The 21,463-nt window shown below is 42.5% G+C and overlaps 1 protein-coding gene across 6 annotated transcripts in view; it reads right to left on the reverse strand.

Annotated features, from left to right (window-relative positions):
* Positions 1-21,463, reverse strand: part of MAP4K3 (mitogen-activated protein kinase kinase kinase kinase 3) — a 185,063-nt gene that overhangs the window by 19,779 nt on the left and 143,821 nt on the right. For all 6 annotated transcript variants that reach the window (XM_069955269.1, XM_069955268.1, XM_069955270.1 and 3 more), the window contains 8 exons: positions 20,618-20,660; positions 17,289-17,451; positions 17,035-17,162; positions 16,277-16,318; positions 1,489-1,573; positions 711-790; positions 558-618; positions 282-399 (listed from right to left, as the gene is read on the reverse strand). In XM_069955269.1, coding sequence (XP_069811370.1) covers positions 282-399; positions 558-618; positions 711-790; positions 1,489-1,573; positions 16,277-16,318; positions 17,035-17,162; positions 17,289-17,451; positions 20,618-20,660 — 720 coding nt within the window. The remainder of the gene's footprint in view (positions 1-281; positions 400-557; positions 619-710; positions 791-1,488; positions 1,574-16,276; positions 16,319-17,034; positions 17,163-17,288; positions 17,452-20,617; positions 20,661-21,463) is intronic.

Consider the following 21,463-nt stretch of genomic DNA (forward strand, 5'->3'; position numbering starts at 1 on the left):
TTATCGTTCCGTGTAAACGCAACATAAGTCTGCTCACTGACTATAGATGGCTCCTGACTATGGAGTCATCTATACCTTGTGTTCTGCTTTACATGCGCAGCCAGGCCCTGAATTCAGAGATATTCTCCTCTAGAAACATCCATACATACCGTGAAGTTTATGTACCTCTATGGCAGCCCCATAACTTTTCTGTATGCATGAGCCCTAAAACTGAGCCTCAAGATGCCAAACATAAGGTCATCAAGGCAAATGAATGTCAGTTTTATTCACCCAATACCCACCTGGGTAATATTCTGTCAGGAAGCTTGTGAGCTGGGATGGCAACAGGTAATTTCTGCATTTGTCTGGCATAATCAAACAATCCAGGGAGATTGTGAGAATATAGTTGGGAGGCTTTACCTGCATATGACAGAGAGGCAGTATCTTAGTATTAGCTGACATGAGGCATAGTGAGCACAGAGAACATGAAAGCCAGTGTGACCAAACCAGAAGGCAATCCAATACCGAAATGCCTGATGTCACTCATTACAGACAATCATTAATAAATGATCACATACCAGATATAGAAAGAAGGCAGTTATTCATTACATACATCCATGTACATCTTCTTGGGAAAAGCTGAGGAGACAAGATCAGGAATTGTCACTGGTATTCATGTACATATAGCAAATGACATATAATATTACAAAGTGTCAAAGTTTAGGCAATACCTGTTCCATTGACGTTTCATGCAGTTCATTCAAATTCAAGGTGTAGATTCCTTCCTCCGCACCAAATATCAGATACTGATCTGAAAGGAAGAGAGTATGAATCCTCCAGCCCTGGTGGCACGTGACCATAAGAGATAAAGTAGTACGTATCAACATGTGCCGTCATCTCTTCTGCTCTATACTGAATGCCAACTCTGGATCTCCATTTGCCAATTGGGCTGTCTCCATCTGGTAGCTTTACTTGTCATGTGGGGTATGCCTTGCTGGCACACAAGTCTAACAAACATATACTAGAGTTAACGCCCCATTACACAAAGCGATTATCATCCATATTCGTCGGACTTTCAGCCATTACGGCCAATAATCGCTTTGTGTAATAAAAGGCAACGATCGGCCGACATGAACAATGTCAGCTGATTGTTGTCTTGCAACATGTTAAAAGACAAACGAGGTGGAGAGCAACGATCTGCTGCCGTTGCCCTGCTTAACAGGAGGGGCGGCACCGCCATTACCATCTATGAGCTCCATGGCCAATCTAATGATCTTCCCTGGCTGATCTAAAGATCTTCCGGGGAGCCCCCCCCCCCCCCCCACCGCTCCTTGCCGACAGGTCGGCACTTGCTTGCTCCTGAAGTTTGCCCATGTAATAAGGGCTTTAGTCTCCTAAAAACTTTATTGGGTATTTCCTGTGACAGGTAAATTGATGTGGATTTGCCTACTATGCAGCATATGAGATGTAAATTTTATGCTTGGTCTCTGGAATGTAAAGAACACATACCTCTTGTTTCTGGATTTATCCATGATGTCGCACAATAGATCTTCAGGGGACAGCCATTAAACACTTTTGAGAAACATGCACCCATCTGTTAAAAAAAAAAAAAAAAGGCACATAAAAATAGCTTCATATAGCCAAAACAGGTAGTGGTGACGGCATGTAACAGGATTCATAAAGCAGCCAATGCATTCATGAAATAATGTTGCTGGAAAACATACTTAACCCCTTAAGGAGAGAGCCTGAAATGGCCTTAATGACAGAGACAAATTTTATGAATATGACCAGTGTCACTTTAGTCATTAATAACTTCGGGATGCTTTTACCTATCCGGCTGATTCTGAGATTGTTTTCTCGTGACATATTGTACTTTACATTTCTGGTAAATTGGAGTCGATACTCATAACAAATCTTTATGAAAAAAAAACAAATAAGGTGAAAAAATGTGAAAAAATGCATTTTTCCAACTTTGAAACTTCTTTGCGTATACAGAAAGTGGTTATACCACATAAATTATATATTAAATAGCATTAGCAACATGTCTACTTTATGTTGGCGGCATTTATTAAACTATCTTTCATTTTTTTTAGACGATAGGAAGCTTAAAACATTAGCAGCAAATTTCCAAATTTTCAGTAAAATTTCAAAATCAGATATTTTTAGGGACCTGTTCAGGTTTAAAGTGTATTTGAGGGGCCTGTATGTTAGAAAGCCCCACAAAGCACCCCATTTCAGAAACTGCACCCCCCAAACTCTGCAAAAGCACATCCAGAAAGTGTTTTAAACCCTTTAGGGGAGTCACAGAAATAAAAGCCAAGTGTGTAAGGAATTTGAAAATTTTAATTTTCTGTGCAGAGATTTTATTGTAATCCAATATTTTTCATAATTATAAACCTATTACCAGAGAAATGCACCCCAATAATTATTGCCCCGTTTCTGCAGTTTATAGAAATACCCCATATGTGGCCCTATTGCGCTATTTGACGCAACCACAAGCCTCAGATATAAGGGAGCGCCTAGTGAATTTCAACGCCTCCGTTATATTTGGTCATTTTTGACTGTACCACTTCAGGTTGGCAGAGGCTCTGGGGTGTCAAAACCTAAAAAACACCCCTAAAGGGACACCATTTAGAAAACTACACCCCTCAAGGAATGTAACAAGGGGTGCGGTGAGCATCTGGACCCCACAGGTGCTTCACAGATTTTCCGAACAATATGGCGTGAAAAAAGAAAAATTTATTTTTTACACTAAAACGTTGTTCTAGCCTTCAATTTTTCATTTTCTTAAAGGGATAAGAGGCAAAAAAAGACAAAAAATGTGTAGCGCAGTTTCTCCCGAGTACAGAAATACCCCACATGTGGCGATAGAGTGCCAAGGGGGCGCAGGACGAGCCTCCAAAGGGAAGGAGCGCCAATTGGCTTTTGGAAGCTGAATTTCACTGAAAAGGATTTCAAGGGCCATGTCGCATTTACAGAGCCCTCGTGCTGCCAAAACACTGGAAACCCCCCACAAGTGATTCCATTCTGGAAACTACACCCCTCAAGGAATCTAACAAGGGGTGCAGTGAGCATATGGACCCCACTGGTGACGGGCACAAATGTGGAACAATGTGACGTGAAAGGGAAAAATTTCATTTTTTCACTTTCATGGCACAAATGTGCCCGTCATCAAGGGGTCCATATCCTCACTGCACCCCTTGTTAGATTCCTTGAGGGGTGCAGTTTCCAGAATGGGGTCACTTGTGGGGGGTTTCCAGTGTTTTGGCAGCAGGAGGGCTCTGTAAATGTGACATGGCGTTCATCATCCATTCTAGCCAAATCCAACCTCCAAAATCCAAATGGCGCTCCTTCCCTTCGGAGGCTTGCCCTGCGCCCACATGGCGCTTTATGTCCACATGTGGGGTATTTACGGACTCGGGGGAAATTGCTCTACACATATTGTGTGTTTTTTTCTCTTTTAACCCCTTGTGAAAATGATAAATTCAAGGCTAAACCAACATTATAGTGTAAAAAATGTAATATTTCATTTTCACGCCACATTGTTCCACATTTGTGCCCGTCACCAGTGGGGTCAATATGCTCACTACACCCCTTGTTACATTCCCTGAGGGGTGTAGTTTCCATAATGGGGTCACTTGTGGGGGGTTTCAACTGTCTTGGCAACACAGAGGCCTTTTGAATGCAACATGGCCCCTCAAAATCCATTCCATCCAAATCTAGCCTTCAAAAACGAAATGGTGCTCGTTCCCTTCGGAGGCTTGCCCTGCGCCCACATGGCGCTTTATGTCCACATGTGGGGTATTTACGGACTCGGGGGAAATTGCGCTACACATTTAGTTTTTTTTCTCCTCTTTTAACCCCTTGTGAAAATGATATATTCAAGGCTAAACCAACATTATAGTGTAAAAAATGTAATACTTCATTTTCACGCCACATTGTTCCACATTTGTGTCCGTCACCCGTGGGGTCCATATGCTCACTACACCCCTTGTTACATTCCTTGAGGGGTGCAGTTTCCATAATGGGGTCACTTGTGGGGGGTTTCAACTGTCTTGGCAACACAGGGGCCTTTTGAATGCAACATGGCCCCTCGAAATCCATTCCATCCAAATCCAGCCTTCAAAAACCAAATGGCGCTTCTTCCCTTCGGAGGCTTACCCTGCACCCGCATGGCGCTTTATGTCCACATGTGGGGTATTTCCAAACTCAGGGGAAATTGCTCTACACATTAAATGTTTTTTTTATCTTTTAACCCCTTGTGAAAATGAAAAAACATGACAAGATTAATGATTTAGAGTAAAAATTTTACAAAAATTACACTAAATATTGGTCTAGCCTTGATTTTTTTCCATTTCCACAAGGGGTTAAAAAAGAAAATGAACACAAAACGTGTAGGGTAATTTCCCCTGAGTACGAAAATACCCCACATGTGGACATAATGTGCCATATGGGCACAGGGCAAGTCACCAAAGGGACAGAGCGCCATTTAGAGGCTGGAATGGAGGATGGAGGCCATGTCGCAATTACAAAGCTCCTGTGCTGCCAGGACAGTAGAAACCCCCGACAAGTGACCCCATTCTGGAAACTACACCCCATAAGGAATCCAACAAGGGGTGCAGTGAGCATATGGACCCCACTGGTGACGGGCACTTACGTAGAACATGTGCCGAGAAAATAAAAAATACAATTTTTTTCATTTTCACGTCCCAAATGTGGCCGTCACCAGGGGGCCATATCCCCGCTGCCCCCCTTCTTAGATTCCTTATGGGGTGTAGTTTCCAGAATGGGGTCACTTGTGGGGGGTTTCTACTGTCCTGGCCGCACAGAGGCTTTGTAATTGCATCATGGCATCCTCTAATGGGAATGGCGGCCATACCTATTTAGCTGGGGAAAAGGGACAATTCTAATTTATTTTGGGGGTATTAGGCCAATTATTAGTTTATAAGGTTGAAAATGACAGGTGTCCATCAAATTCAACCTGTGTTGATCCAGAGGAAGGCAAAAAAAAACCCTCGTAAGGCAGACGACAGTAGCCTCATCACAGGGGAAAAATTCCTTCCCGACTCCATAATGGCGATCAGAATAATCCCTGGATCAACGTGACCCCTGAAATAGGAATAAGGGACAGAATTTAGATAATGTAGAACCCCAATGACGTGTGGTGCGCCTTGAAGCGATCCAGTATGCAGAGGCCGGGGTGATCAGGACAGGCGTCACACTGGAAAATGTTGTCCTTCCTGATCCCCCTGTTACACCACACTCTGCACTTCTTCTGGGGTCTCCCTTTCTCCAGTGTGGGGGACGTCACCTGGAAAATGTTGCCCTGGTGCGATACGGGGTCCTTCATATCCAGAAGCGCTGGGTCCGCTCCATGGCTGCTAAATATTAGGGCGCTATTACTACTTCTGATATGTTCGGATCGTGCCGCAAGCTACAGGGCAGCGAGAGACCAGAGGAGGGGGGTGCTGGTATAAAAGTTATCCCCGTACGGGTGGTGACCTTTATCCAGCAGTGGGAAGATCAGTTCCCGGACGATCTTCCCACTAACTCCGAGGATGGGGGGGAGGGGGGCATCTGGGGGCTGGATTCGGGTGTCCCTTCCTACATACACTCTAAGGGTACGTGCACACTGCGGAATCGCGACAGATAACCCTTCGTGCGTTCCACAGCTGGCACCCACCGGCGGACTGATGCAGGCGCGCGTCTCCACACGTGTCATAGACTCCATTCTATGCACGGGCGGATTCCGCTCTCCGTCCAACGTGTTCATTCTTTGGATGGACGATGGAATCCGCCCGTGCATAGAATGGAGTCTATGACACGGGTGGAGACACATGCCTGCATCAGTCCGCCGGCGGGTGCCAGCTGTGGAATGCACGAAGGGTTATCCTTCGCCATTCCGCAGTGTACACGTACCCTAAATCTGTAAGTGTACCCTAAGGTACGCTCACAGAGTTTGTAGAATTTCACTCCATACCGTCATCTCTTATTGGGACGGTACTGGCGGAAAAGATGTGTCTGGGGGGCAGCGTACGCTACACTACCCCCAGACACGTCACTGGAGGATGAGGATGATGAGGATGAATGGAGGAACGAAGGACCCCCCATTCATCCTCACTGGCTGTTTCGGTGTCGGAGGTAATAATAACGTATCCCTCTGACGCCGAAAACACCCAGGGGGCCATCTTTATACGGGGATTAGTATATGGGGTATGTAGTGGTGTAGTGTCAAACTTTATTCAATGTAGTGTGGTGTAATGTAGTGTTTTTTACGTGTTTTTTTACAGTAAGTATAAAAAAAAAACCTACGCCAACAAAGGAGTTGTTGATAAATGCCGCACTTATGTGCGGCACTTATAAGCAGACCGTGGCAGTAGAATATAGAAAAAAAACACCCTACGCCAAAAAGGAGGAGTTGCTGATTAGCAGCGCACTTTCGTGCGATGCTGATCAACACTCAGCGGCGATAGGGTGCGGAAAATAGAAAAAAAAAAATTTGAAAAAAAAAAATAAAAAATTCTGAACATCCCTGTAGCTGCTGATAAGTGTATTACACATATCAGCCGCTAGAGGGCAGCAGAGCGCAAAATACGGAAAGAGCCGACGCTGGAGCCGAAAATAGCCGAGAGAAGCCGAACGTGACGTCACGGAAGAAGCCGAAGACCCGAACGAAGACGAGGATGCCGCGAACCCGGAAGACGCCGATCAGGAGCCCGGGACAGGTGAGTAATGTACAAATACCTGCTCTGGACCCCTCGGCTGCCTAGCTGAGGGGTCCAGGGCAGGTATTTACTATATTGTGGGACTCTGATCGCCGTGCCACCGGCCCGATCGCCGTGAATGGCCGGCCGGTACCGGCCGGCCGTTCACGGCGATCGGGCCGGTGGCACGGCGATCACCATTACTTTTTACAGTAATGGCGGTCGGTGCCGTCCTCGGACAGCACCGACCGCCATTTTTTTCCGGGTCATCGGGTCGCCGATGACCCGGAAAGGTTCCGATCGCCGCTATTGGCTGATCTGAATTGATCAGCCTATAGCGGCGATCGTAAGCACGGGGGGTGTTAACCACCCCCCGTGCCGTGAAGCTAAGATGGCCTGCTATGATTTATAGCAGGCCATCTTCCCCGACCGCTGTGTGTGAACACGCAGCGATCGGGGAAACATCGGGCGTAAATTTACGCCCTGATGCGCCAAGTACCAGGGCGCGAGGGCGTAAGTTTACGCCCGATGTCGTTAAGGGGTTAAAGAGTCACTGTCGTATTTTTTTTTTTTTGCAGAAATCAATAGTCCAGGCGATTTTAAGAAACTTTGTAATTGGGTTTATTAGCCAAATCTGCCATTATCTGCATGTAAAAAGCCTTTTCCCAGGTCCCCCCCTCCTTCCTCTTTTTCATCCACTCTGAAAAATCTGAAAATTGTGACTTGTTGCAGGAGACGTCCCCTGTCTGCTCTAGGGAGAGGGGAGGGGGGAGGAGGAAGGAGGGAGTTAGCCGGCAGCAGAAAGCAGATAACAGAGGATTACAGGCACGGAGCTGGGTGACAGCTGTAATCTGAGGTCAGACAGGTCACTGGTGATGGTCAGAACAGATAACGGGTGAGGGATTTGTAGATTAACTCTTTGTTGTCCTGTTTTGGTCTTTTCTTTAGCTCTCTCCATAGGAGAACAATGAAGACAGGGGGGAGAGCTTCAAACTGCTTTTTCATGATAAAAATGCATTTTTCGGATAATAAACCCAATTACAAAGTTTCTTAAAATCGCCTGGACTATTGATTTCTGCAAAAAAAAATTCACGACAGTGACACTTTAAACCTAAGGTGAAGGGCGACCTTGTAAACATGACCACTCCTGTCATATTACAGAGACAATGGATCCAATAAAAAGTTATAACCTGGAGACTGTGCTACTGATGATGGCACACCAGAGTCCAAAATATTGATTGCCAATTGTTTTATTTTCCCCAGAAATAATGTGTTTCGGTGTAATAATACCCATTCCTCAGATTTTATACAAGTGATACTCAATCCCTAATTGAGAAACTGGGCTGTTACCTATATGAAGACTGCTGCACTGGTGAACAGTGGACCCCTTAAACGTGAGCGACATTATTGTTTCCCAATGTTTTTCTGTTTAAAATATTACAGGGCTGGCATCTCGATTGAGCAAGACATTTAGTGATATGCCTTACAACCAGCCCCAGGAATCACAGGTCTCAATAGACAGGTTTCCAATTAGATGAATGTGAAAGTCTTTAGGGTGTTTTTAGTGACCTTTATAGAGGTTATTCTACAGGGAGAGGGCTGAGTTATGAGCTGTACCTGTATCTATATATTGGTGTCACCTATCACTGTACTCCTGTCTGTGATGATAAGAAGGGCACTCTTTACACAACAGGAACATTCATCTTGGTTTTAAGACAAGTGGATAGAATGGAAACGGCAAGATTCTTTAAAAAAAGTATTTAAACTACAGGTCATTTTCATTTACCACAGAATGTTTTAGTTTTTTTTGGCTGTTTGACACATTTTTTTGGACGGCCGTTATTTTAAGCTCAAAGCCCAAAACGTCCTTTATTTCAGAATGCCAAACAGCCAAATAAAAAACAATGTGTGGTCGAGGCCTAACATGATCTGAAAAACACCTGGAAAATGTATTGTCCCAACACACTGTCCTGCTTGTCAAATTGTTGCGGTGTTTTATAAATGGTCATTTGCTATATACCTGCTCATTTACAGTTGTGGATATACTAGAATGTTCTCACAAAGTCTGAACACCAGCAATCAATCTTCTCTACTAAGGCCACGTCTTTAAAGATTGATTTTTTTCGGATGTTGCTGTTCTCTATTTTTGTTGAGTTTGACATTGACTATTCCTCTGAGCGGCTTTGCATTTTAATAACTTGTTGCTGTTCCAACATCTATGTATGAACTCCAAGATGAATTAACCTGCAGTTTTCTGCCTTATTAATAAATAAATCCCCTACTAACTGTCATCTCCTATGTACATTCACTGCTTGTCCAAGAGGCTGTGGTGCTCACGCAGTGCCGGAAGTCGTGTACTTACTGGAGTACTGTTCCCCCTGTGGTCTGTGATGACAGATTCCTTTGCACATTGTAAATGGGACCTGGCTCCTGTAAGCGGCAAGCTAAACCCCCCCCCCATATGATGCATACAGTGCTGTTGTAGAATGTAATGTGGATGTCTGGAGCAACCCCGATGCAGAATCATGGTCGGAACACTCAGACCTCAAACAGTTAAAAGTTTTTTCTTTTCTTTTTTATACGCTTTAACCACTGTATGTCGGTGCACACAGATTTTGAATCAGGGTTGTGCTAGACAGGCACAAAACTTTCTCCAGGATTCCCGGTTATAAACTATGTAGTTCTTCAGAGCAAGACTTCTCCTGGGACATCAGGCTAGAGCCCCCAATTTTCTACAACATCGATCCAATGCTGACCGCGGAGCTGTGTCTAAAGCGTGATCCTAATAGGAGAGCATTACATCCTGTGACCGTATCCACGTTTTTCAGGACCTAGGATTGCATTGAACTTCTTCAGCCACCGGTATTCAAATGCCGTATAATCGGACTTGAGCGTGCTCCAGTGGCGCTCATCTCTAGTGAGCGTACATCCACTTACTAACCCTCTAATGCTAGAATGTATAGTGCCACTTTGTTCTCTTTTTTTCTTTTGTTCTAGTGAACAGCGATGTGGCATCACATTAGTAAGTGCTTTACTTTCTAAAGCTAAGTGCATAACTGTATATTTTTAGTGGTAGTCGCATGGTAGTTAGGAGCAGGGTCTTCCTTCGCCCCAGGATCAGCACCATCTTTGTCTTTAGTCTGGCACTGCAGCTCATTCTAATGAACAGGGTTGTGCTTTAATAACACACACAGCCCATGGATAGTAGTGTGTCCATTTCTAAATTCAATTCAACTTTCCCCCTTAAATTCTGGAAACCCCATTACTTGTAGTTTTGAAAGGCTTGTCCCTGATTTTTACAGCGCAGTATATGAAGAGCGATATCAATGCAGAGGGCACATAAGATGACACCGCCTTGTCATGTGTGACGTCTGGCATGTTATTATTGAACATGATAGTTCAGGGTCAGAGAAGAAACAGGAAATGACGTGTTTCTATACCATTATCCCTGTAAGCATAGGCATGATAGTTCATTAGTGGCATCTCTGGGCTGGGCGATGCTGCTTTTCTTACCCGCTGTTTTGCTGTAAGTAACTGGCAGCAGTGAATGTGTTGCTGACAGCCTGCAATTAATGAGTCATTCAGTCTGCGGCTCTCTAGAACGTGGCACGGCTTATTTCTGCTGTTGTCTTGCTTAGCTGACTTGCTGAAATTCGAGCACAGATGCTGCTTTTATGAAAAATATTCTTAATGGTGTTTTTCAGTGAAAGGAGCTTTGCAATGAATGTTTCAAAACACACATCACATAAATTTGCCACATCTAATTCTGGATCTTTCTATCTATATTTGTTGCCTGCATTTACTCGGATTCCTGTAATTGAGCAAAGGCAGGCAGTAATTCTTCCACAATTCCAATTCTGCTTTCGGCACATAAGTGGCAGAAAAGCAACAACTTGCATCCTTGCTTGTCAGCTAAACAGGCAGTGAATCAGAGGCACCAAGCATCACAACCATGTAATTCCTTCTAATAAGACTTCACTCAACGCCAGTGACTCACCTGGCTGTAACCAGATGCATTAAAGCATCCAGGGTTTATTACTCTACCTAGTCATTTGGGGGGGGACCCCAAAACAGTTTCATATGGAGGATGACAATGTAAAACCTTAGTAATGTGTAAATACAGTCCCATTGTTTTCAATAGAAATATGAACTGTAGTTTTTTGAAAGAGCAACTTGTTTGTCATTATTGTCATCTGGGATTGTGTTTGTTTTTACGGATAAAATGAACTCATTCGGTACAATATTGTCTTCCTTCTAAGGAGAGTACAGATTGATGGAACTTGCAAATGGTTAAAACTCCAATGCATAACTGTGTGGTCCGTGGTCATGCTGCTTTCCATCTGTCCTATAGTAAGGGACAGATGGAAAGCAGAACGACTGCAGAATCAGACTACATAAGGTTTGTTTGCATCTGTTACTAAAGTAACATGTAAAATCTGGTTCCAAAGGTGGACCTAGCCTCAAAGTATGATTAAGAAAGAAAAATGTAGTAGGCACTCATCGCCCCAAAACTCCCTGGCCACAGTCCCAGCATGGGACCTCCAGGGGTCTTCTAATCACAGGTGGTGCTCAGCCTTCAGTACGTGCACAGTCAATAAATAGTAGAATGATAGCAGCGGCACTCACCCATACGTGATAAAGGTTGCTTTATTTCAGGTCAGGTGCAGACATAAAAAATGCATTTCACAGAATAAAGAGTGAGTAGTTCCTTATTCTGTGGAATATATTTTTTATGTCTGCACCTGACCTGAAATAAAGCAACCTTTATCACGTATGGGTGAGTGCCGCTGCTATCATTCTACTATTTATTGACTAGCCTCAAAGTGTAAGGTTTCCTATTATATTAATTCATTAGGAGGCTATTCAGACTGCTACAAATAGATGGATGAAAGTAGTAACAGTGATAATGATAATCAATGAAGAAGGGCATTAAATGAATGATTTATCAATCTGGGGGGTGAAGAAGGAATCACATGTATGTCTGTTAGATAAATGGCCACACATGATTTTTTCTCAGAATTTCTGAAAAGGACTGAAGCTGCTGGATGTCTTGGTCTATAAGGAGACGTCGCTGCTGAAGAGTTCATCTCAGTTCACCCATCTACAGGAGTGACAAGCAGACCGAGCACAGAGGTGTGCTGACTGACCACATTTTAGCAGTGGAAAATGCATGAAAATGGGTTGGAGGTGTAGTGACCCGATATTTGGCATAGTCAAAATCTAAGTCCGCCGAAGCAAAAATCCATGCTGGGATATGCACAGTGGGTTATTGAGGCGAAGTCTGAAAATGCTGACTTTGTTCTAGCGTGTAAAGCAGAAAACAGCAGTATACACAAGATGGCAGTATAACCAAAATTACATGAGAAGAGGTGGACATGGAAACAGAAAGCAATCCATACAATCATTCCTGCATCTAGTCCCAGCTTACTATATATCCTACAGCTGAGATCAGAACAGACAAAGAAAACATGAATCTAATATACGCATTATAAGGAAGATGTTTTTTTTTTAGAATCCATGTACATTTCCAGGATTTTCTGGGTTTTAATGTAAAAAGTGAAATTTTTGTGAGTATGAATCTGCACTTTTCTATAAAAGGAGAAGTCCAGCAGTTTTTAAAATTTGGCAGCCGGCAGGGGCAGGGGCAGGGAGAATTTAAACAGGAGTATGAACTTACCTTACCCCATGCCCACGGTGATCGGCAGGACCTGCCTCTGGACCCTTGCCAGGCTCTGGAATCTCTAGCACTCACAGGCTGATGGACTGGCCGCTCAACCAGTCAGTGACTGCGGTGGGACGCCACTCACCGTAAGAACGGGGAGAGGAATAGGGCTTGTTAGTCAGCGCTTTTTTATTTAGCCCCACTCCCCCCTTGTGGGTAAATTATCATTTTCCCGGGGCTTTTCCTTTAAGGCTATATGTATAGTTTCATGTATTTTTACCAAGGTCCTTGATTCAATAAGCATTTACAGAAACAATGTCATTTTTTTTTTTGGATTTTCTGATGTGTCACAACTAATTATTTCTTTAAGGTATTCCTCATCTACTTATGGGAAAGCAGAGTATTATCCACTATGATCAATCAATCAATTAATCGACCTCACACATCTGTCTACAGAACAATGAATGGCAAACATGCCTAGTAATGTAGTGATATGCTAGCTGTATAGCTAAGTGAATGTCAAGGAGAACTTAATGCTGTTGACTGGCTTGACAGCAAGAAGAAATCTGTTTCTCAGAAATGGTTTAGATGGTTGCATATAGTGACGTGTTCAGCGTCGTCTATAGCATTTTTTTTCTTCTCAGTATTCTCCATCTGTATTACATATACAGTACTTTATTTTTGTATTTGATCTATGACAGATTCACATACTGTTCTGCAGAAAGTAATCACAGTAGAGCGCAGGGGAATTTACTGGCTCCATGCTGAACTGTCACATATTACCCTTCATTTTCTCAATATTTTTAGCAGCAGCTGCTACAGAGGTGATCTGTGTGCTAACAGTAAATGTAGCAGCTCCTCTGCCTCACTCGGAGCAGGATATCCCAGCAGGCTCATCAGCTAATAATACACAGCAAATCATGTCAGACTAATCTCATTAATTTCTTTGATTATGTCACAAAAGTGCTGGATGAAGGTGGTGCCGTGGATATCGCCTATCTCGACTTTAGCAAAGCCTAAAATAAAGTTTCCCATAAAGAGCGCATTGAGAAGTTGCTGACATTTGGACTTAATCCCTGGACAGTTCAGTGGATTTGTTGTTGGCTGAAGGATAGATATCAGAGGGTTGTTGGTAATGGTGTATATTCCGAGCAGAGACTGGTTACAAGTGGTCACCAAAAGAGTCTGTTCTGGGTGCTATTTTTTATTATGTTTGTAAGTGAAATAGGGGAAGGTTTGGTAGGTAAAGTGTGTGACATAGGAGAAGGTTTGGTAGGTAAGGTTTGTCTGCTTGCTGATGACACAAAAGTGTGCAAAAGAGTTAATATTCCTGGAGGTGTCAGTAATATGGAAAATTTTTTAGCTTTACTAAATATGTGATCCAAACAATGGACACTGCAGTTCTATGTCTATAAATGTAAAATAATGTACTCGGGGAGGAATTATTCTCTATCTGAGTATCATATTGGCAGTTCGATGGCAAAGACTTCAGAAGAGAAGGATTTAGGGACAGTGATTTCTGACAGCCTTAGAATAAGTCACCAGTGCAGCCAGGCGAAAGGGAAAGCAAATCCCATGCTGGGGTGTATAGCTAGAGGTATAACCAGTAAGAATAGGGAGATTGTGATCCCGCTGTATAGAGCTCTTGTGACATCACATCTGAAATACGGTGTACAGTTTTGGAGACCTTACCTACAAAAAGATATTTATAAAATACAACGGGGTCCAGAGATGGACTACAAAAATGGTGGAGGGTGTGAGTCATAAAACATATCAGGAAAGACTGAAGGGTCTAGATCTGTAAAGTGTGGAGGAAAGAAGGGAAAGGAGGAACATGATCGAAACTTTTAAATATGTTAAAGGACTAAATAAGGTTCAGGAAAGAATGTTTTTAAAAAAAATAAAAATAAAAAACTGAACACAGGGACAAGGGGGCATAATCCGAGGTTAGCTGGGGGACAGCTTTACTTTACTGAGTAGTAGATACATGGAACAAACGTCTAGCAGACGTGGTAAGTAAATCTACAATAACAGAATTTAAACATACCTAGGATTAGAAATTAATTGTTAAAAGAGCAGACTAGATGGACTAAGTGGTCTATTTCTGCAGACAATCTTCTATGTTTTTATGTCACAGAATGTTCAGCCTCCCTCACCCAGTTACCTAATGATTTATTGTTTTTATCTTGCGTAGTGAAGTTCTTGCCCCCAGTGTAAGTCATAATACTAGTACCACACAACGCACATGGCTCTGCTACATCTGTATTCTGTATACTCTGTTGTCCGCATAGCCTGCAGCATCTTTTCCTTGCTGTGCTGCCTGTAATAGCTATTAACTATTCATTCACTCTGTCATCGAGATGGGAAAAACTGCGTCCCCTTTTGTTATTTTTGCTTGTGTCTGCAGATGGTGGGGACGATCACCCAGTATACCATTATACCGAAGACTGTGAGGGAGACGACAGACAGTATGGAGGAGATGGCAGAAGAAGGGCTTGACTTAGGGTGGTATTACACGGGCCGATGGGGGCCCGATAACACCTGTAAACGAGAGCCGATCTGCTACATCGCTGCTCGTTTACTGGGGCTATTACACGAACCGATAATCGTTTAACAAGGGCTGTAGGGACATCGTTACCAATGTCCTTGCAGCCCTTGTTTAGGCTATGTTCACACTACGTATATTTCAGTCAGTATATGTATATTTCAGTCAGTATTGCAACCAAAACCAGGAGTGGATTAAAAACACAGAAAGGATCTGTTCACACAATGTTGAAATTGAGTGGATGGCCGCCATTTAATGGCAAATATTTGCTGTTATTTTAGAACAACGGCTGTTATATTGAAATAATGGCCGTTATTTACTGTTATATGGCGGCCATCCACTCAATTTCAACATTGTGTGAACAGATCCTTTCTGTGTTTTTAATCCACTCCTGGTTTTGGTTGCAATACTGACTAAAATATACGTAGTGTGAACCCAGTCTTAAACTGTATACATTACCTGTCCAGGTGGCAGGGCTCTTCTTCCTCTATGCTTCTCCCCGGGTCAGCGCGCTCCAGCTTCAGAGTGGCCTGTCTCAGCTGACAGACCACTCAGCCAATCACTGGCCGCGATCGGCTGAGCTGCCTGCCAGCTGAGACAGGCCGCTCTGAAGCTGCAGCTTGGGGGACCCGGGGAGAAGCACAGAGGAAGAGGAGCCCTGGAGCGTGGATAGGTATGTATTCCTCTTTGTATATCGTCAGCCGCGCACCACTATTACACTTGCGCGGTCGGCACCCGACTATCATAGGTCAGAACCTATATCAACGATCAGCCGATGACAATGATCAACGGCTGATCACTGTCTTTATTACACAGAACGATAATCGGTCGGATAGGGACGATTATCGTTCCGTGTAATAGTACCCTTAGTGGTGGATGGTACTGCACACAGGAGCACTGAATTGAAGTGATATGGTGTGTGTGGGTTTACAGAGGGGGGATGGGCTGTGGGATGCTTCCTATAAGATTTCAGGGAAAAGGGCCATTTAGAGTGGGTTTTACAGATGAAGATAAGACCCAAATAGAGTATGGGAGGAGGCTGCCGTATGGATAAACAGACGGTACATATTCATGCCTCATAGGCACCTGCTACCTCTGCCCTGAAAATACACAAGTGACTTGAGTACTGAACTACATTTTATATATGAAACAACCCTTAAAAATAGGTCACTCCCATTCCTGCAGCAGCCCACTGCATGAGTATGATACTGTGAAGGGTTCTCTAAGGTTAATAGACTCCTGTACACACGGACATCTTCCTATGTGTGTACAGAGGGGGAAGTTGTTGCTGTTATTACACCCACACACTGAAGATGCCAGTAGCCGCAATCACAAAAAGTATATGAAATGTGTATTCTGCAGGTCATATCATTACCAGTTACTTACATGCACTTTAGGTGTAGGTGGGAGTCCATTACTTATTGGCTTCTAAAACAAAGCAGAAATCATAATAAAGCCATGTACATTTTTTTATTGCTTCAAATTTCTAAAACTCAGTACAACCTAAAAACGGTGCAATCGACAAACACTAAAGCGGTTTAAAACTCAAAAGAGGACGGTTTATGAAATATGAAAATAGGAAAGAAGTAAAAAGAGCTACAAATGTAATTTGTATAATAATGTAAGTAAAAAAAAAAAACACTACTCATCTGTTTAACCCTTGACCGATCCAGTGCTGATTCTCCAGCAGTTGCTGCCCAGCTCTGCTTATAAGCTGCCAGCACCAAACTGCTGCAAACTATCAGTGCCCTGTACTGCTGGCATCACTGCGTCTCGAAAGACGAGGGGGCCAATGAACCATCAATGCTGGAGTAGTGGGGAATTAATAAGGAGAGGGGGTTTTTGTCTTGTTTGAACAACATCAGCAGCTTTTAATATTTTACCAGACAGTTTTTAGTCTATGTTAAGGTAATGCAATAAAAACTAAAGGAAACACCTGTAAATGTATAGCTGTATCGATGCTTTATGTACATAAAAATAAGGCTATAAATTAAAAAAGCTGTCCTTTTTTTTAGGTTTATTTGCAATTTTATCACAGAATTATGAAAAACAGTAGAAACCTAAATAAAATTGCAACAAAAACAAACAAAAAAAATTCCATAGCCTACTTTAGCCAACTAATTTTGTTGTTGTTGGTGGCTTACCGGCACATCTTTCTTCTCTTTCCGTGTAGGCACACTTAGTGACTTGGAAGCCCGACTATCTAACTGTTGAGGAGGAAGTGAAGAAGTGTCCCTGTCTCCATTCACTTGGAAGGAACCCAATCCATTACCTGGTGAGAAAAACAGAAATTCTAATTTAATATATTAAAAACATATAAAAATATACATTTACATAAAATATTATTACAGAAGTCAGTGATCTGCTGACACCAGCTATGGAATATATATGAAATTACCTAACACATTTGGCTTATTGGGTGGTAATCGGGGAGGGGGTGGTCTTGGAGGTACATAAGAAGCAGGCCGTGCCGGGCTTTCTGAAATAGGACACCTCTTAATTGTTCCTTGGTTATCATCCTCAGAAGCACTGGACTCTTGGGGTATGAATATTGACTTAGGCTGCAAAATACAGAAGACAATACAAACAAAAATGAAATTTTCCCATTGAGAACACTGTATTCTGTGCTGCAGGACCTGATGTTATTCCTAGTGGTAAGTGTCCTTTAAAGGAGTCGTCCAACCAATAACAATATTCCTAGAGATGAGCAAATTTGCAGTAAGTTTGGGTTCTCTTAATCCTGATCACTCAGCATTTGACTCCCGGTGACTGGAGAAGTTGGAAGCTTGTGGCTGTATCTATGCTTTCCATGCTTAGGGTAGTATCCATATTCTCTCAGCCACCGGGAATCAAATGTTGAAAGTTCAGGATCGGACGAACCTGAACGTATTTCTAAGTTCGCTCATCTCTAATTATGCCCTATTTACAGGATAAAGGATACGTGTATGATCAGAGGGGTCTCACTGCTGGGCCCCCTGCTATCTTAGGTTTATTGTCAGAATAAAGCAAATTCAGCATTAATTGTCTATGGGATCTGGCTAACATAGCTGAACAATACAACAACAACAAAAAAATAAAAGCTCTTCTTGCAGATATTTTCTTATATTTTTATGTGACGTAATCCCTTTAAAGGGAATAAAAGCTACAAAGTAACAAAAAGATTCCATATTACTACGACCGGTCATTGACATAAATGGAAAGTGCTTTTAGACCACCTGCTGAAGACTTTAATAAAAATACATAAAGGTCTAAAAGTTACGACAAGAAACCTGGGTAGTACATCACTGTCAGCAGCTCCCAGGGGCTGCGAGGTATTATCACAAAGCATCAGCTCCATTCTGGTCACACAAGTAATGAGAAATAGCCAACATTTATCACAGTATAGGATAATACCAGGCAGCACTGAGCTCAGGACATGGAACAAATGCATCTCTTATGTATTATATATAATCTCTTACGCATTATATAGAGTTGAACAGATCTTTATTTAAAAAAAGAAAAAAAAAGAAAAAAAAAGGCAAAATAGTACAATAGTATGCCACTACTTCAGAATATCTCTGCAATACAGCATCTGCAGAATGTAATAGAAAACCGCTCTGTATGCCTCCATGCAAGGGTAAAGAAGAAATGTATAGGTACCCTATTACAGCTGGGTCAGAGAGTGTCTATGCCATAACAGACATTTAGGTCACTGTGTAATTGGGTCTATGTTTGCTGAAAACCTCCAGCACAACTAAGGTTAAGAATCTGCACATAAATGCCCTGGAAAGAGGAACATTAAGAAATGAGGGGCTTTCAGCAAATGCCTCGGAGTCAGCTTTACTTCCCATTCCTTTCCTTCTTCTCTCTCGGAAAAGCCAGTGTTATTTACAGTCTCTGGGAATATTCCTGAGCAGTGATGATGGAAGCCCATGCACATAGAGCTCCGGGCGCTCTTTTCTATCTTCTCTGGGACAAGGGGCTAATGCACATTTTTGCGCTTGATTTGCTCTCAATTCATTAATCTCATCTTTAAATGTTTAGAGGTAAATAATAGACGCGGGAAGAGAGGTCGAGCTCGCACGAAACAGCTAGAAATGTCAATTTAGCAATGGGAGAGGCAAGAAAAATGTTCAGTCTCCAGGCAGTTTCCATTGCAAAGGATCTGAGAAGAATTGATGTAATGATTAGTGGAGACCGCTGGGCAGCACAGTGAACTGCCAAGCCCAAGTCTGAGCTCTACATCTGCTCTATTTCATCAGGCTGATATAGCTGGACTGCAGTGCACATTATCCAAAGTACTGTAGATGTGCCAATGCCCCTTAAAGGGATTACCCAAGAGTAGAAAAAACACAGTTACTTTCCTGTAAAAACAGCACCATCCCTGTCCTCAGGTTGTGTGTGGTATTATAATTTAGTTGCATTCACTTTTATGGAAATAAGCTGCAAAACTGAGGACAGAGGAAAACACTCTAGCTACATTGCATTGGAAATTGCATAGATCTTCTGGGTATTCTCAGTATGTTCATGGCTCATTCATGGCCTAAAGGGGTACTCCAGCGGGGGGCTTTTTCTTTCGATCTGGCCGGGGAGGAGGTGGCTAAGAGCAACGACGTCCACTCACCTCTCCGGTTCCAGTGGCGGGTCCCGTATCGCGGCGCTCCAGTCCCCCACTGCCCGGCCACTTCCTGGTCTCTGACGCGGGCTTGAGACGTGACGTTTTAGGTCCGCTCAGCCAGTCAGTGACAGAGGTGGGATCCCGCCTCTGTCACTGACTGGCTGAGCGGACTTGAAACAGAGCACCGCGATACTGGAACCGGGGAGGTGAGTGGACGTCGTTGCCCTCAGCCACCTCCTCCCCGGTCAGATCGGAAAAAAAAGCCCCCCACCGGAGTACCCCTTTAATTAAATCTGTGAGCATAGCAAACTAAAGACACGCTAACTGCTAGATAGATCTCAATGAAAACATTCAGAATATTCAGAATGTTGCCCATGGCTGTGTTTTTATTTCCATAAAATAAAACAAAAACCTTTATTTGGGCTGTGAATAGTGTAAAAGAGGCGGAGCCTATTATTCCATTGGCCCTAGCACTGCTACACCTTACTGCACTGTATGCCTGTCCCTTACATAAACAGTGACATACATACAATGCATGAAACACAGTGAGGTGTAGTGGTGCTAGGGCCTAGGGAATGATAGTGACTATTCACATTAAAATAAAGTTTTTTTTGTTTTTGTTTTAAATAAACTTACAGACACAGGCAACAAAGTCCTGAATGCCTTCATTGACATCTATAAAGCAGGGCCACCAGCTAAGTAGCGGTCAGGGGGTCACAGATTCACTATATGTGGCCCACTGGCTGGCTATACTTGTATGTAGACTCATAGGAACTATGAATTCAGTAAGAACTAACTTACTGAACTAACTTGCATGTGGCATAATATATTTGTTGCTGCCTGTACACATGACATTTGGATAGTCCTTTTAATTTGCCAAATATGTATATATCTATATATATATATATATATATATATATATATATATATATATATATATACGCACACACACACATTATTTTTTTGATTGGAGCTGTTAATGGATCCATAGATTTCAAGGTGTCCATTAGGACAGACATAGGAGGAAGGTCTCATTTTTGATCCATTCTGAAATGGATAAAACAGCCAATATTCGTTTTATGCTAAAAAAGAAAAAACGACATTTAAACATTTTAGAAGGAGACACTAACCTTTGGCGGTAGAGGTGGTGGCACCTTGGGTTTTATAGTCGAGCTGAAAAATGTAAAGAACAAAGCACAAACAATAGATTTATATATGCTCAAAAGTACATAGTCTACCCTTACAGAATATAGATTTGATGCTTCAAATCAGCTAAAAGTGACCTGTAATAGAATACTAAAATATTACAAATGCTAAAAAAAAAAAAAAAAAATGTATACTGATTTTGTAGCCAAACTACTTGCAGCATACAGTTTATAGTACAAGATATTCATTTAATTTAATATCTGTATCTTGTAGCTAAACATATTGAAAAGGTTTATGAAGGAGACACAAGCAACATGATAATTTCCAGTGAATTTGGCATAAGGCCACTGCTCTGTGTGAATAGAGATCTGTAAAACCTATTCAGTATAGTACTAATAGACTGAATATATTTGGAAGGTATTACTAAGGAGAACATATAGAGCTATGATGTTCCTTTTATGGTCTCTATCAACATTCATGAGGACCTAATATGATGACACTGACATCACCGAGCTTCATGTGGGCCATGAAAATATATCCACCTCCGCTAACCGCATTAAGAGTTGGTATATATAGCAATGCAACGCTATCTAGAAGACAGATGCTACTTGATTTACAGAAATGGTCACAATAAATTAGAAAATAAATGAAAAAGGAATATATTATTTTGCCTCCTCTAAGCTCGGAGAAGATTCTTTTGCAGATAAATGTATCTTAGGAGAATAACCTATATATTTCTGCCTTGGCAGAGAAAGGACACCATGTAATGCTGTAGCAGGAAATGTGACATTTAAGATCTATGTGCCCTTAAGAAATTACTCCAGGGCAAA

The sequence above is a fragment of the Dendropsophus ebraccatus genome, chromosome 15 (genome assembly GCF_027789765.1).
Source record: "Dendropsophus ebraccatus isolate aDenEbr1 chromosome 15, aDenEbr1.pat, whole genome shotgun sequence".
Lineage (NCBI taxonomy): Eukaryota > Metazoa > Chordata > Amphibia > Anura > Hylidae > Dendropsophus > Dendropsophus ebraccatus.